This window comes from Candoia aspera, chromosome 5 (assembly GCF_035149785.1).
Source record: "Candoia aspera isolate rCanAsp1 chromosome 5, rCanAsp1.hap2, whole genome shotgun sequence".
Taxonomy (NCBI): domain Eukaryota; kingdom Metazoa; phylum Chordata; class Lepidosauria; order Squamata; family Boidae; genus Candoia; species Candoia aspera.
In genome coordinates, this window is record NC_086157.1 from 37,075,540 (window position 1) to 37,092,531 (window position 16,992).

At 35.4% G+C, this 16,992-nt stretch overlaps 1 protein-coding gene across 6 annotated transcripts in view; it reads left to right on the forward strand.

Annotated features, from left to right (window-relative positions):
- The window catches only part of INPP4A (inositol polyphosphate-4-phosphatase type I A), a 122,889-nt gene that overhangs the window by 76,562 nt on the left and 29,335 nt on the right, over positions 1-16,992 (forward strand). For 3 of the 6 annotated variants that reach the window (XM_063304990.1, XM_063304992.1, XM_063304994.1), the window contains exons 12-17: positions 5,028-5,158; positions 7,554-7,658; positions 9,080-9,188; positions 12,705-12,722; positions 15,141-15,324; positions 16,527-16,745. In XM_063304990.1, coding sequence (XP_063161060.1) covers positions 5,028-5,158; positions 7,554-7,658; positions 9,080-9,188; positions 12,705-12,722; positions 15,141-15,324; positions 16,527-16,745 — 766 coding nt within the window. The remainder of the gene's footprint in view (positions 1-5,027; positions 5,159-7,553; positions 7,659-9,079; positions 9,189-12,704; positions 12,723-15,140; positions 15,325-16,526; positions 16,746-16,992) is intronic. The other 3 variants (XM_063304991.1, XM_063304996.1, XM_063304995.1) reach the window with 1 other exon arrangement.

Genomic DNA, 16,992 nt, shown 5'->3' on the forward strand with positions numbered 1-16,992 from the left:
TCAGACCAGAATTCTCACTAGACCTGACAATTGGCCATGATAAGTGGGATTGAATGATACCACATGTCCAAAGTATCTGAAGGACACTAGATTGGGGAAAGCTGGATTGGGCAATTTGTTGATTAACTGTCATTCCTGTTGCTTTCAATGGATAGGTAGTCCTCGAATTACGACCACAGTTGGGACCAGAACTTCCATCACTAAGTGAGGTGGTCATTAAGTGAGTCATGCCTAATTTTACAACCTTTTTGCAGCAGTCGTTAAGTGAATCACATGGTCATTAAGCAAATCAGGCTTTCCCCATTGACTTTGCTTGTTGGAAGCTGGCTGGGAAGGTCACAAATGGTGATCATATGACCCTGGGATGCTGCATCATTGTAAATACATGCCAGTTGCCAAGCACCTGAATGTTGATCACGTGACTGCAGGGGCGCTGCAACTGTCATAAGTGCAAGGACCGGTCATAAGTCATTTTTTCCAGCGCCGTCATAACTTGGAATGGTCGTGAAACGAATGGTCGTAAGTCTAGGACTACCTGTACATCATTGTCATAATGACGTTGTAAGAATGACTGTACAGGGTAACTGCGGTGATTGCTATTATATTACTGGAGCTATATAAAAAGCAGCCTCTGGCTTTGAGATACAATTTTAATGAGAAATTACTCAGTTTCCTGTGGTTTTTCTTATTGTCTCAGAATGCCTGGAATTACATGCCCTAATTGAAAAGTTACCTTTTTTTATTTCAAACTGTGGTGTCTGGAGGTCTCATCTGCTTCTGTGGTTCATTACTGAAGTGATTAGAAGGCTCTCACTTTATTTGAAGGTCTGGGAATATCCAGCCCCTTTCCAGTGGTTTGCATTCAATCAGAAGTCTTTAAATTAGGCCCTGCCTAGATGAGAACTTCCCAATAGAGCTGTTCCAAGATAAAATTAGCAGATATACAGCACATAGAAGGGTCAATGTAGGCCTTTCTACAGAAAACTGGATTTTCATATACTGCATACCATCCATTATTTTTATATTATGTATTACTAACTGCCAAATGCTTAATTTCAGTAGATCGTCACTGCCGTAAATTGGGCAAATAATGCTTCTTGGTGTATTCATTTAACTTTTTCCACCCTTGCCATTCTTTCTAGTTCAGCATTTCCCAACCTGATTTCCTCCCAGACATGTGTGACTTCAGTTCCCCAATTCTCAGCCAGTGTGGGCTTTGGTTAGACTGAGCTAAGAAGCAATGATTGGCTGACTCAGTTAAACTGAGCTGAGTGAAGTCTAAGCTCTACGCACCCAGTAAGATCTATGAATGAATCAGATTTCTAGTCCATTGTTAGCTGGTAAACCACATCTGTTTATGTAAAATGAATAATCTCAGCACTATTTAGTTTTATTCTATAGTGAGTTGAAGTACAGATATAATTTTCCAAGTGCCAAAAGTATGGATATAAACTCCAGGTACTGCAGAGGATCAACACAGCTATCCCTATGGAAATAAGAATGATGTAGTGAAAATATATTGATTTGGAATTGCTAACAGGCAATTCAACAGGCAAATTGCCACTGAATTCCTAAGTTTTAGAAATTGCAATCATGTTGCAATTTATTATTATTATTTATTGGCTGTTTATACTGTAATTTATATTTTTATGGTTTTAATTGTCGATTTTATTGTAAACTGCCCAGAGTCCCCCTTTCGGGGGGAGATGGGTGGTATTAGAAATTTGAGGAAAGATTGAATGAATGAATGAGCTGGATTTGCAAGCCATTTCCAGTGTACATTTGACCCAAGTCACATTTCCACCAGTGTGTCTTCCAGACATGGTAATCATGGCTCTTGGCTCTTCTTCCCAACTGTTGCTGTCCTGTAGGAAAAAGTTGCCTTTGTAGAAGAGGAAGTAGGGTATGTACATTAATTCAGAATGAGAAGTTTTGGGGGGAGTGGAAGGGACAAGGCACAGCTGGCTGCTCATGTTTCCTCCAATTTCTCCTCTGTGAGAAAAAGAACAGGAATAGAAAGATGGACGGGGAAATCAAAAACATGTTTTGAAGAAGCTGGCTAAGAGCTGGAGAATTAAGCCCACTGTTATCTTGTGCTTTTCTGGCAGTGTAGTGTACTGTATTAGTTCATTATGCCAATGCAGAGCTATAAATTGTGGTATGATGTCAGCACCACAGTTCTTCAGTCAATCACATATACTTATGTTATAACTACCAGTTTATACACAAGCTGTCAGCTGGTGATTTTGATCACTGCGATACATTCAACAAGTGTTTTAAAATAAGCAAATAGAATACTATGTGATTAGAATATAAGAGTTACAGAAACTTTAACAGTGAATGTATTACACTAGTGAAATAGATAGGATGCGGGGTGGGGAATCCATTTGGTTTTCATTTTTATATGAAGCTGCCCAATCTGAATTTTTCAAACCTGAATTTGACCTGGAACATACTTATGTATCAAAATCCTGACTTTTCAGTATTTTGTGATATGGCACAAAAAAGATGTGTGAGATGGGCAGCCATATAAATATGATTAATAAATAATAAATAAACAAAAGTACAAGCAGAAACCATGTATTGGGAGATACATGCTGCATTTTTGTGTAGCTTTGTTTTTTTTTTCTATTAAATAGTTGTGATGCTACTATTTATGTTATTACCAGTCCCTCTCGTGGGAGGAGATGGGCGGTGACAAATTTGATAGATAGATAGATAGATAGATAGATAGATAGATAGATAGATAGATAGATAGAGATAGATAGATAGATAGATGATAGATAGATGATAGATAGATAGATGATAGATAGATGATAGATAGATAGATAGATAGATGATAGATAGATAGATGATAGATAGATGATAGATAGATGATAGATGATAGATGGATAGATGATAGATGATAGATGGATAGATGATAGATAGATAGATAGATGATAGATGATAGATAGATAGATAGATGATAGATAGATAGATGATAGATAGATAGATAGATGATAGATAGATAGATAGATAGATAGATAGATAGATAGATAGATGATAGATAGATAGATGATAGATGATAGATGATAGATGGATAGATGATAGATGGATAGATAGATGATAGATAGATAGATGATTGATAGATAGATAGATAGATAGATAGATAGATAGATGATAGATAGATGATAGATAGATAGATAGATGATAGATAGATAGATAGATGATAGATAGATGATAGATAGATAGATGATAGATAGATAGATGATAGATAGATGATTGATAGATGATAGATGATAGATGATAGATGGATAGATGATAGATGGATAGATGGATAGATAGATAGATAGATGATAGATAGATAGATGATAGATAGATAGATGATAGATGATAGATGGATAGATGATAGATGGATAGATGATAGATGGATAGATAGATGGATGGATAGATAGATGGATGGATAGATAGATAGATGATAGATGATAGATGATAGATAGATAGATGATAGATAGATAGATGATAGATAGATAGATAGATAGATGATAGATAGATGATAGATAGATAGATGATAGATAGATAGATAGATAGATGATAGATAGATAGATAGATAGATAGATAGATAGATGATAGATATATAGATGATAGATAGATAGATGATAGATGATAGAGGATAGATGGATAGAGGATAGATGGATAGAGGATAGATGGATAGATGGATAGATGGATAGATGATAGATGATAGATGATAGATAGATAGATGATAGATAGATAGATGATAGATAGATGATAGATGATAGATAGATGATAGATGATAGATGGATAGATGATAGATGGATAGATGATAGATAGATAGATAGATAGATAGATGTTAGATGATAGATGATAGATAGATAGATAGATAGATGATAGATAGATAGATAGATGATAGATAGATAGATAGATGATAGATAGATAGATAGATAGATGATAGATAGATGATAGATAGATAGATGATAGATAGATGATAGATGATAGATGATAGATGGATAGATGATAGATGGATAGATAGATAGATAGATGATAGATAGATAGATGATAGATAGATAGATGATAGATAGATGATAGATAGATAGATGATAGATAGATAGATGATAGATGGATAGATGATAGATAGATGATAGATAGATAGATGATAGATAGATGATAGATGATAGATGATAGATAGATAGATGATAGATAGATAGATAGATGATAGATAGATGATAGATGATAGATAGATAGATGATAGATAGATGATAGATAGATAGATAGATAGATAGATGATAGATGATAGATGATAGATGGATAGATGATAGATGGATAGATGATAGATAGATGATAGATAGATGATAGATTGATAGATGATAGATGATAGATGATAGATAGATAGATGATAGATAGATAGATGATAGATAGATAGGTGATAGATAGATAGATGATAGATAGATAGATGATAGATAGATGATAGATAGATAGATAGATAGATAGATAGATAGATAGATGATAGATAGATAGATAGATAGATGATAGATAGATAGATGATAGATAGATAGATGATAGATAGATGATAGATAGATAGATGATAGATAGATAGATAGATAGATAGATAGATAGATAGATAGATAGATAGATAGATCTTCTCCCATCACCACATCTCCATGTTTGGAAAATTTTGCTTTCTGTTCTGAAGCTGTTAAACGCATGGGAGCCTTGTCAGAAATAAAATCCCATTTAGGATCTGTCAGACCCACTTAATACTGGAAAATGTAATATTTAAACAGTCAAGATATGAACATGGTTAATATTTGACCTTACATGGAGAAAGACAGAGTGCTTTATTTAAAAAAAAATTGAGAATAACCAGGCTTGACATATGCCTCAAAAAATTCAAAAAGTATACTGGCTAAAATAACATGCTTAAGTAACTTGAGTAGGTAGGTTTTTAAATAGGCAAGAAAGACATTGTTTTTAGTTTAGTGTACGCCTGGCCTATTAACATTTCATTTTGTCTTTGGATGTTTTGATAGGATTTGTGAACTTGAAGAACTGGGAGAACTGTCCCCCTGCTGGGAAGGTCTTCGTCGGCAAATAGTCACTCAGTACCAAACAATTATTCTGACCTATCAGGACAACCTCACAAATCTTCATCAGTACAAAGGTAGATGCTTTGGACATATTTTTATGATGGTTTCTAAATCACCAACTGTGGATATTGTTGCCTTTTTGTTAGAAGAAGATTGCTGTTTAAAAATACACTCTGTACAGACACAATTGCCTATATTCAAAATGGTTTTTCTGTTTTCTTACATCATTTGGCTTAATCAGGATGGGTATGGGAAGGAATGGGGAATCTGTATTTACTATCCATACTCCCATTTAGCCTCCTTTGTCCAGTGCAGGTTACTTAAGGAGGACTGGAAGTGGATATAGGAGGAAAATTCTACAAATACAAGGACAGCTTACACATTCAGGACAAATAAAAAACCAATAGAACCACAAGTAAAATTGTAATGGATCTAGTTGCTACCAAAAAAAAATCATTAAAACATTCTTAAATGCCATTAAACACAAAAGAACAGCAGATATCTTTGTGTCTAAAATAGATCAGAAATGAGTCCGTTTATATATTAAAGTGGAAGAAGGGCAGAAAAGGGGCTATGAATCATTGGGATTTGTAGCTTACAAAAATTTTACCTTTTTTATAAATGGACAGTGTGCCTCACTTTTCTTCAATTGTATGTTCTTATTTGGGTTTTTGCACAGAATTCTAGTGTTTAAAGAACAACACCTTGCTGCTAAACTAGATAACAGGAACAGCTGCATGAATGTCTTTCCAGTATTGTTCTAAAGGCATAGAACTTGTTCAATTTTACTTAAAAAGAAAAGAGGAACTGAAGTGAGGGATGCTGAACATTATAATGAAGTCTACTACATCTACTGGCAATTTTTAAATTTTGCCCATCTAAGGCCACTTCTGGTATTGGAGCTCAGTTGAAGAAGAAACAGTTGGAGAAAATAGCAGTGGGGAGTGATTTGGACTTGCCATTAATGTGTCTGTTTTGCCATTACAACAAAATATATATCGTCTGTGTTGTTTAGCCATTAATCATACAAAGTGACTGATATCAGGTCTGATTTGTAATTAAACTAGTGATTCTGAAGATCTCTTTGAATGCTAGCTTTTGCCAGGCTTGATGGAAATACTTATGGGAAAACTATGTTATCCTAAAATAAAGGGAAAGCAGGCAATAAGAAAGGAAAATCCAGATCTGGAAAGGCTTTGACTGTGGAATGAAGCTTAAAACAGCCACATCAAGGATGGGGGGGTATTGTGGCAAAGAAGTGCCTTGTTTGCATAAGCTTTAATCCTATAAGCAAAATCCCAGAGCCAATGTTTTATAATGTTAGCATTTCCAAATAAATGACAGTAAAATGTTATGCCCTCTTAGAGAATTAGGATGATTCATCGCAATAGAGTATTATCTTTTTTTGTCCCTTTATTAGTCAGCATTCAAAATTTTTCACATCGCTTTTAAAGGACTAATTAGAAAGTATGAAATTTGGCAGATCTTCAGTTTGTCCTCTAAATATTTAAGCCTTTAAGATACAACATTGTTATTATGTGCTAAATTTTTTAAAAAGACAAAGTATTCTAAAATTATGTTCATGCTCTTACAATCATTTTTAGAAAAGTTTCTTCATGTCTCTGGTTCAATAATACTCAGCATTGAAACAGTGTCTTATGATATATTTTCTCCTTTTACTTTATTGAAAGCAACATATCAGCTACTTTTACCTTTCCAATAAAAAGATATATTGGAAATGCTTGGATAGAAGTTGTTTAATCTGAAAAGAAGCATAGGCCATATTCCTATTGTATTTCAAGCTTGGAAAACATCAGAGAATTAACTAAGATTGCAGTGAACAATTCAGTGAATACAAACATAATCACAAGCACTGATGTTATCTAGTTGGGTAATGAAACATCTGCAAGCAAACAACCAAGCTCAGAAAGCACCAAGGACTCCACAGTTCAACCCTGAGCTACATATATTCTCTTCGATTGGAAATCTAATTATTTATTTTATTTTTTTATTTTATTTATTTTATACCCCACCTTTATTATTTTTATACATCAAGGCAGCGAACATACCTAGTACTCCTTCCTCCTCCTATTTTCCCCACAACAACAACCCTGTGAGTTGAGTTGGGCTGAGAGAGAGAGAGACTGGCCCAAGGTCACCCAACCGGCTTTCATGCCTAAGGCAGGACTAGAACTCTGAGTCTCCTGATTTCTAGCCCATTGAGCAAGTCTACCGTCTTTTAAGCAAACAAGTGCTTAGAACAAGTGACACCCCAACAGTTTTCCGTGAGGATCAGAGTTGGGAGCATGATTCTTTATTCTGACTTGTTATCAAATATAGGAAATACAGTTGCTGATCTATTTAACTATCATTTCAGTATTGTTCTTTGTGATCACTTTTCTGTTAATTAATTAATATATTTCTGTGGAGTGAATATACAAAATGATGCTTTTCAATGTATTTCTCTAGGACCATCATTCAAAGCAAGTAGTCTGAAAGGTGATAAAAAGCTTGAATTCATGCCCACAAATTTACACATACAGCGAATGAGAGTCCAGGATGATGCAGGATCAGGTATCCTTATGCTTCTTATTTTATATATTATTAGCAAATTCAGTTCTCCACATGTGAATCTTTATTTCTCATTAGCAGCATATTATATATAAGTTTTCAGAAGTAGAAAAGTCTTTAGGGCCTAATGAAAATTAAGCATGTCTGGTACATTCTGAAACTGAATGGGTGAGAAATGGAATATGTTCTTGACTGGCTAGATCCCTGAGTAGGAATGCCCTGTTCTGTGGCAGAGCCCACTTGTTTTTCCTTCCTTTTAATGAAAACATTTTTTCTGGTCTTGTGCATTTTTTTGCTCATGCAAGTTAGGACTGCCCTCTGTGTAGTTCTTGTTTCTCTTAGTAGCTGGGCAAAGAAAATGAGAAATGGGGAAGGGTCGTATATTTTGTTCTCTGAACAAAGAGGTTAGATGCATACTGGATATTTTCTGGTTAGAGCAAGTGGCTTTTGTTGTAACATGATGAATAAAGAAGGTTGTGAAAACCTTTACACACCAAGGAATGGACACCTGTACTTGGCAGGAAATCTTGGGATCTTATTTGAGAGATACTCATACTACTTGGCATTTCCCTAAGCAATGATACTTATTTACTGTGACTTTCTGTGGCCTTTTCCATTTAAAAATTATATTAATCTGCTTTTCGTTTGGGGAAAATGGAACATCCCAGTGAAATCTAAATTGTCCACTTCTTACTCAAGTGATGAGAATCCCTGGATTAAACTGCGCGATTTTAACACACCTTTTTACTGTATAACAAAATTGAACTTTTTGCCAGAATAGGCCTCTAAGAATTGTGCATACTTTCCAATGGAGGAAAGTGGCCGTCTTTGCAAAGAAATGTGCACGTATAGCCATCTTCTTCATTGAGTACCTTATAGAGAAGTATACAGTTGATTTAGAATGTCTGTCCATAGCTTCTGACTTTCTTAATTAAATAACATGAAGTTCTCTTACATAATTCCAGGATCAAATGAAGAATGTCCTAATGTTTATATTCTTGACAGGTATTGTTGTAGTCATGGAGACTGTCCACATGACTGGGCCTCTACTCAGTGAACAATTCTCACATTTTATGGCCATGTATTTCCAGTGATATCCTGTGGCCCATAACAAAAATGCAAGAAATGGCACGCAGTTGAATAGAATGGAAAATCTTACAGTTTGTATATTTATTGGGTGCTGACATACTTGTTATAAGGAATTTCCTGTACTAGAAATAACCGGTGCAGAAATGTCATTTTGAACACGTACTAGATCTAAAGATAAGTTAATGCAATTCTCAGCATTTGTAAAGTGTTTATAAGCTTAATAGAAAGTCTAGCTGATTCTTTAAAATGTAGTTGATTTTTTACATATTTGCATTCTAAGACAAGATTACAGGAATTCTCCTTGCATCCTTTTCCCTCTCATTTGTGCTCTTTAGATGAGAATTACGACATTGTAACTATAGGAGCACCAGCAGCTCACTGCCAGGGCTTTAAATCTGGAGGTCTGCGGAAAAAGCTGCATAAATTTGAAGATGCAAAGAAACAGTAAGTGGCTTATTAAATGTACACCCCTTTTTGTGACTTAGTTTTGTAAAAAAAACCAGAATGCTGTTCCTTCTTTTCTCTTTTCTCTACACATAGAAAGCTTCAACCAAATAGCAATTAGAGATATGTCTTATGTGAAGAATTAGAAGAATGATTTCCCTTCCATTTAATCATATACGAAAGCTTATTAATCATTTATTGGCCCTTGGTAATAAATAGTTATTGGTTAAGGACTTCCCTTGAAATTTCGTGCAGAACTCTTTGAACTGAGTTGCTGAATTTTGAAAGAGGTGCTTCCTTCCAGGTCCCTCTCTGTTCCTGAGGCTGTTGTTTTACCCCCATCTGAAGATCTTTTGGGCTACCACCTCAAGAGGGGCAGCACCTTGTGTCTGAATTTAGAAATAAGGAGGGTTGGCTGTTTAGTACTTGGGTGTGAGACTGGCCAGAAAATACCAGGCTGTAGGCTAGACTGGGATTTTTTTTTTAAAGAGAAGCATCTTGGAAGAAGGCACAGTTAAACAGCTTCTTCTGTACTTTTCAAGTAAGCTACATGGATGTGGCCATGAAATCACCAGGAGCTGAACTCAATTCGATGACATTACGTTTACTATGTTACTTATTCAAGAGCAGACAGAACACATTTCTGCTTTTCTTCTGTGTTTTTGCTATTGAGATGAATTATTCCATGTTTATTTATTTTATTTTTGCAATTTGGAGGCTACCCAATTCCTGATGACTCTGGGTGGCTTACATTTTAAAAAGGGAGAACAATATTAAAAGGAAAAATGGTTCATGTTACCAAGTGCAAGCTATTGTTTGCGCAGTTCTGATCCTGTGAGCTGCTCCTTATAGAAGCTATAATGTAAAACAGAAAAGGTGCATGCCCAAAAGGAAAGAGGGGTGGAGAAGTCTAAAACACCTGCAGTCAGGTTCTATGAGATGTATAAAGCATTCCCATATGATGTAATCCAGAGATGGTGATACCATAACCTTGTGGTTCTGGTAGTCAAAACCATAGATGGAGAAGGGGGTCAAGTGGATAACCTTAGTAGGTGGGAAGCTTTCATAACTGTATATGAAATTATTTGAAACCTGAAAACATTCTTAATGCAATTTCCCTACTTTCTAGATGGAAAGGAATTTAAATGATATAGCAGTGGGCCCAAAAGAGGCCACATGGATATACTAGACCCTGAACTGATTTGAAATAAATGCTAGTGCTGCTGATGCAGCGAGGACAGGAATTAGTTTAGCCTTCAGGTCCTTTTGGATATCAGAGATTTTAACCAAAATAAAAGCATGCCAACACTGAAACCACTAAGCTCATCAAACATTAATACCCTGCAGATTCTGTTAAAGTGCAGGGTATCTTGGCTAAAGAAGATAGAAGAAAAATATCCTGGAAGGTTCTTAAAGGCTTTAATGCACTATTGTTTCATGAATATATCATTTTCTATTATTTTCAGGGGTAGAGTCATCCTGCCTTGTCTGTATTGCATTTATATTCTTAATTTAAAAAGAGAGAGGGAACAAAATAATTAGTTAGACAGTTCCAGACTGATCCTTAAAACTTTGTTGCTTTAAATGCTTGCTTTCGCTGCCAGATCATTTACGGTTTTCCATCAAGAGAACAATAAATAGCAAAATTCTTTCTAGTGGCTGTTCTAAAGTTAGTAAGAGAATTAAATTGAGGCTGATACCTCCCATCTGCAATTTATTTTAGTTTCATATGTTAAAGCACTACTTATTTCTAGTCTATGTTACATGCATCACTTTTAATAATAGCTACAGAAAAAAGCTGTCATCTACCAGGCAGTCTGTCCATGTGTAAATTTTCCCTTAGAAGGACCTTGTTTAGAAAATAACACAATCAACCTATTATTCAATGATGTTTCTTTTGTTTGGTTGCCATATTCATTGCTACTATTTTTTTAAATCAATGTAGCATTTTTCATATGCTATGCAGATCTGTCTGCATATTTGGTCTTTATGGCAGTCTTGTAAGATATGTCATTTTTGCATTCCTCTCTTACGTTAGTGGGCACTGTGACCAAGTATGGCCAGGCCCACGAATGAATCAGAACCAAGGTGGAATTTTGAACTTAAGTTTTTCATATCAAGCGAAATTCCATTCTGAGATCAGTCAGTCCTTTATTATGGTCAATGATCGGAATTCCTCTTAAAAAGCTAAAAGTGAAAACTTTAAAAAAAAGAAGATAAAATAAACAACAATAGCTAAATAATCAATGTGATTGGTTACAGTAGGTTTTGCAAACAATAAAACAAAATTTGACTACATCCAAAGAAACTGAATCATATTGCTAGGCTAATAGCAACTGTACAAAAAATAACTCTGAATGACCTAGACATTCGGTTAATAAGGGAGATAAAAAAGTGGACATGCATTTTTATAAAATTGACATCCTGAAGTTATATTTAAGTGACTATGGCAGTGTCTTTTAACTACTGTACACTGCTGATTATTTGAGCATTTGTTGCAGCATATGCATTCAAGAGTGCAGCGTGCTTTTAATACTGAACACATCCTGTTAGTGTAGAGCAGTGTTTCTCAACCCTGGCAGCTTTTAAGATGTGTGGACTTCAACTCCCATAATGCCCCAGCCAGCATGGGGAATTCTGGGAGTTGAAGTCCACACATCTTAAAGCTGCCAAGGTTGAGAAACACTGGTGTAGAGCATGAATTTGTGCTTTAGTGTTGCAATAAAATTCTTGTCATTCTTTTTGAATCCTGGAAACTGCCCGTGCATTGCTGAAATACCAATTCAAGCTTTACACTAAAAAATTGGTTACAATTAAAACAGAGATTTTATATATTCAGACATAGTGGCTGCATTTGAATGACAATAAGAAATTCAGTTAACTAGCATGCATGCTAACATTTTACTTCAGTTGGCATGTTCTGTGGTTAAAATCTTTTCTTCAATCTATCAATTTTGTGAAGAGATGCCTAGCATGTAGCTTGCTTATTATACTGTACTTTATAGACTAATTGGGTGGTAATTGGCTGGGTTGGACCTACCACCCATTTGAAACATTGGAATGGTGTTTGAACTATTCTACCTATGAAACATCTTGATAGATGGAACACAGGACTGGGGTCTCCATTCTACCTTAGATTTTAAAAGTTCAGGCACAGTTAGATCACTGTTGGTAGCTTTACCATCTTTTGGTTGGAAAATGAGATTAAGGATCTCTAAAGGAATAGCAGAGGGCCAATCAGGGAGGGGGTCCAATTCATTAGGGGATTTGCTGAATGTCTCCTAAAAATGTCTCCTATGTGTTCTATGTGTCAGGTGTAACTTTTCTTTGGGCTAATATAGCCCTCTAGGAGACATCTACCATTTTGCATACTTTTTGTTTTCCTCACCTATTTGATACAAACGAAGCACTATTAAGAATTATTAAAGCAATTAACATTTACCTAACATCATTTGGCTTTTGGTATTTGCTAACAAATTAAAAGCTAATTTTCTTTTGGTTCCTTTTTTTTTTTAGCAGTTTTGAGGAAAGTTGGTGAGTTTTCTATTTCTGAGTTTGGTGGTACAGCTTTCTTCTTTTTCTAAAGCAGACAATGCATTAACAGGGGATATTTTTTTTTGTTTGTTTCCTGACTTTTGCTACTTTGCTTTATTAAATAAATGTTTACTGAGGTGTTGCATAGGCATGAATTTGTTATTACCACCAGCATTGTTTGCTTTATCAATGAACAGCTAACATTTAAAAACCACCTTTGGGTTATACAAGATAATTTAGGAAACAATTGGAAATATTAAACTTATAACCCCTCGTCATTAAAAATTTAAAATAACCAAATACTGTTTGAATACTTTTAGGAGAAGGAATATTTTTTTATTGGGCTTAGTTTTAAGAAGAGTTTCATTACTTGAGGAGGGAGATCGTAGGCACCAAGCTTACTTCATTAAAAATTGCAGTGCTGAGGATCAAAATGCCTTCATATTTTAACCTAGAAGCCATTACCCTTATCTTTCAGATATTTGTGAGTAGGTGGTACAATGCTGATAAAACATTTAACTACATTGCCAAGTGAGCCCAGGCCTTAAAGGAAGTTCTGGGTCTCAGGATATGTTTGGTGATTAGATATTTCTACTGTTTGTCCTGTGGGTGCAGCAAGGAACCTAGGTGTAGCTCTTCTGAATATGTGCCTCTACAAAGGCTGATTTATTCATTTCATGCACACAAAGTGTCTTCAAAGATCTGTTTCTACCACTTTAAGATGTGGGATCACCTCTTTAGGCAAGAGCTTTATATAGATTTTGATCAAATGTGAAATAAAACTTTAATCCGTATACATGAATTGACATTGTTGTACTTCCAAGCACTAGACTAAATGGCCTTTGTTTCAGTGGAACTACACGTTTACATTTGTAAGATTGTGGCCTTGGGTCTTTAATCACTAAAGTTGGACTGCTTTAGTCTATTTAGTTTGAAATTTAAAAAGAAATAAAATTGCTACCTTTGTAGTCTTATGGGGGGGAAATGGGTAAATTTTCATTTTCCAGTTGTCAGTGAAGGATGATAGCTGTTCATTTGGGAGAATGGTTGTGGGAAGCTGATGAAATTATTTCCTTTGATTTCAGCAAAATATTTGCTTTGTTTCTTTTTGAATATGAGTCTAACACAATGCTGCATGTAGTTTGCTACTGCATATAGTTTGATTCTGCATGATCTCTCTCATTCAGATAAGATATATATATATATATATAGATTGATTGATTGATTGATTGCTGTAACTGCTGATAAGAATACTTAAGAGCCTGTCCTTTTAGAAGATCTGTCCTTAAAATAAGCAATCTGTATCACATTTTTAAAGGAAAACTGTGTAACAATTTTGAAGTCTTTTTTTTTTTTAATTAAAAAACCCCCTACTTTTCACTTTTCCCCATTTTTTTTTATTACATTCTGGATCCTTTCTTCTATAAATGTATTTTTCCAATCGGTTAAGCAAAGCTTTGGTAAATAGTTTTTAAAAGTATTAGATTCTTTCAAAGCTAGTGTTTTAGAGTTTGTTACAAGGAAGAGATGTTGTTACAACATCCATACCATCAGAAACATTTTTGGACAATTCCCCACTTCATTTTTACATTGCAAGTTGCTTCTGAGAACTTACATTGTTTCAGAAGCATCATATTATGCAATGTGGAAGCATTCTTTTAAATAAATCTGTTTTGCTGTGTATGAATCAGGTAACTGGCAGCAGGAAGCCTGCAAACTGCAGTGGGCACTGGAAGGAAGCTATCTGCGAGAGAAAGGAACTAGACTCCATGTTTACCTTTCCAGCATGCCAGGCACATTGTGTGAACCACTAGCTGACAGCACTCCAGCAACAATATATAGTAGACCATATGTCTGGATTTGCAAAAACAGTGTGGAGGGGAAGTAAAGTCAAGTAGCTAGGCCTTACTGTAAATGCATCTTGAGCTATATTTGGCTCAGCTAGTCATGTGTAATATGCAAATCTGGGTTTATTAAGCCAGAATCCTCAAACTGGCAAGAAGATTGAAAACAAAACTATATAAAACTTTAACCATCTGGGACAATTGCATGACTGTGGAGAGGATAACAAAGCGGCAGTATGTCCTAAGATGAATCTGGAGATCTTTGAAGGCAAATGGATCAGATATCCATTTGAATGACTAAATTATGCTTAGGCAAGGGGTCAGATTAACAGAAATAATTCTGTTATTGCTGTATTGTGTGATTGGGCAGTTTTCTCCTTCTTGTGTGGCTTCTGAGTAATCACATGGCATGTTTGATAAATACACCTTGTTCAAATGCTTTCATCACGTGCATCTCAGGATAGTTTGAATAACTGTTAGTCTGTGTATTTGGTGGCTTGATAATTAGAACAGGGCCCCAAACCAATCCCTTCCATTAATTTTTTTAAACTACTCTTTTTCCCCCTGTCCTCAGCACTGCAACCAATTCCCAGTCTATAGTGTACATACCGCAGGACATTATTCGAGCAAAGGAGATTATTGCACAGATCAATACCCTGAAAACTCAAGTTAGTTACTATGCAGAAAGACTTTCCAGAGCTGCCAAGGATAAATCAGCCAATGGACTTGAGAGAACCCTTGCCATTTTGGCAGATAAGGTAGGGAATTTGTTCAGTCATCACTGTGCTCCACTGTGATCTCTCTTCAACTGAATATTGTACTTATACTGTAAGAATGGCAAGTAATTCTTGCAGTTGTTGAATTTCCTTCTCTGGAGGCCTGCTAAAACCTGAAGATTCTGAAAGGGCTACAAGGTCTTTTTATTTTTATTTTGCCAGATTTATTGGTCAGTATTGAGCCCTCTCTGAACTCAGCATATGCAGTATGTTTATTGTTTTTTATTATACTTGATCTAATACATTCCATCCTGCTTTAAACCCTACTGCTGAAGCAGACTAGATCTGAGGCAAAAAAGTTGGGTTTGTAATTCTGTTGAGATTCTCCTTCTCTGATCTTTCACCAGAACTTGATTTCTGTTACTCAAATCTGAAAACTAATATCATAAATCTTGGTGATGCTTGTGGCTGTAAAGTAATATTCTTCAAATTGCTAATTAAAATATTCTATGGGAAAAATCTTTATGGCCCTGTTCCATTTTTGAAAGTAATGGTATCCATCTCAACACGGACTGCCTCCTGCCAGCTAATCACGTTGGCTTCATACTTTTTTGCTGTACAGTGACTAGGTTCACACATGACACTAAGCCTAGTTTCTTTTAACATTGTTTATCAAATAAGCCATAATTGGCTGGATCCACACAACATACTATCAAATGTGGGTTATATGCCACAATGCCTAGGTTACACAGCATATTAAGCTACCACCAAAGAAAAATTATAGTTTAGTGTGGTGGATGAATCAGTTCGCTGAATGCAAATTGAAATCAAATTCACAGTGACAGAAATAGTTATAAAAAAAACACCCTAGAACATATTTTTCTAAGGTGTAAATTCTATGTGGAACTTTGATCTCAGTTTGCCCTCTAATGGAAAGATTGCCTGGCTGTATTGATCAGTGGTATCTGGAAGGTTTTCTTTAAAAATGTTCAAGAAGTTTTTTAGTGTCCTAAAATCACCTTTTTACTCGTTAAATTTTGTGCCTTAGCCATAAGGCTAAATCATGTCCAGATTTGTTAAGAGAAGTACACCATATATTAAATTGTTAAAAAAATGTCATATTTTTGGATTGTACTGAGGTGGTTTTAACTTACGTTGTGCTGGTCTTGAACAGTAATAAAGAAAGATGGTGATGTTTTTTATAGACGTTTAAAAATACTGTGTATCACCTTTATCCTTTCTAGACGCGGCAACTTGTCACTGTCTGTGACTGCAAGCTGTTGGCAAATTCAATTCATGCCCTGAATGCTGCAAGACCAGATTATATAGCTTCAAAGGCCTCTCCGACATCTACAGAGGGAGAACAAGTGGTGCTAAGAAATGACCAAGATACTCTGGTGGCCAGGTGGACAGGAAGAAATAGCCGTTCTTCTCTACAGGTGGACTGGCATGAAGAAGAGTGGGTAGGCTGTTGTTTTAAGATTTTGTTCCTATACTACAGTGAGTCTTAATTCAGACACATTCATTTTGTAAGATTACAGCTGCCAGGTGTTGGTCATGTTTTGGGGGCTAGGGATTATGCTTAAAATACTTTGAATGAGCAAAAGGCATGGTGGGCTTTAATCAGTGATGCATAGTGAATAAATCATGGATTTTTGCATCTTTTTCTGGATTGAGGTGAGGTTCTTTTTCTTTGTGTTATAAACATGG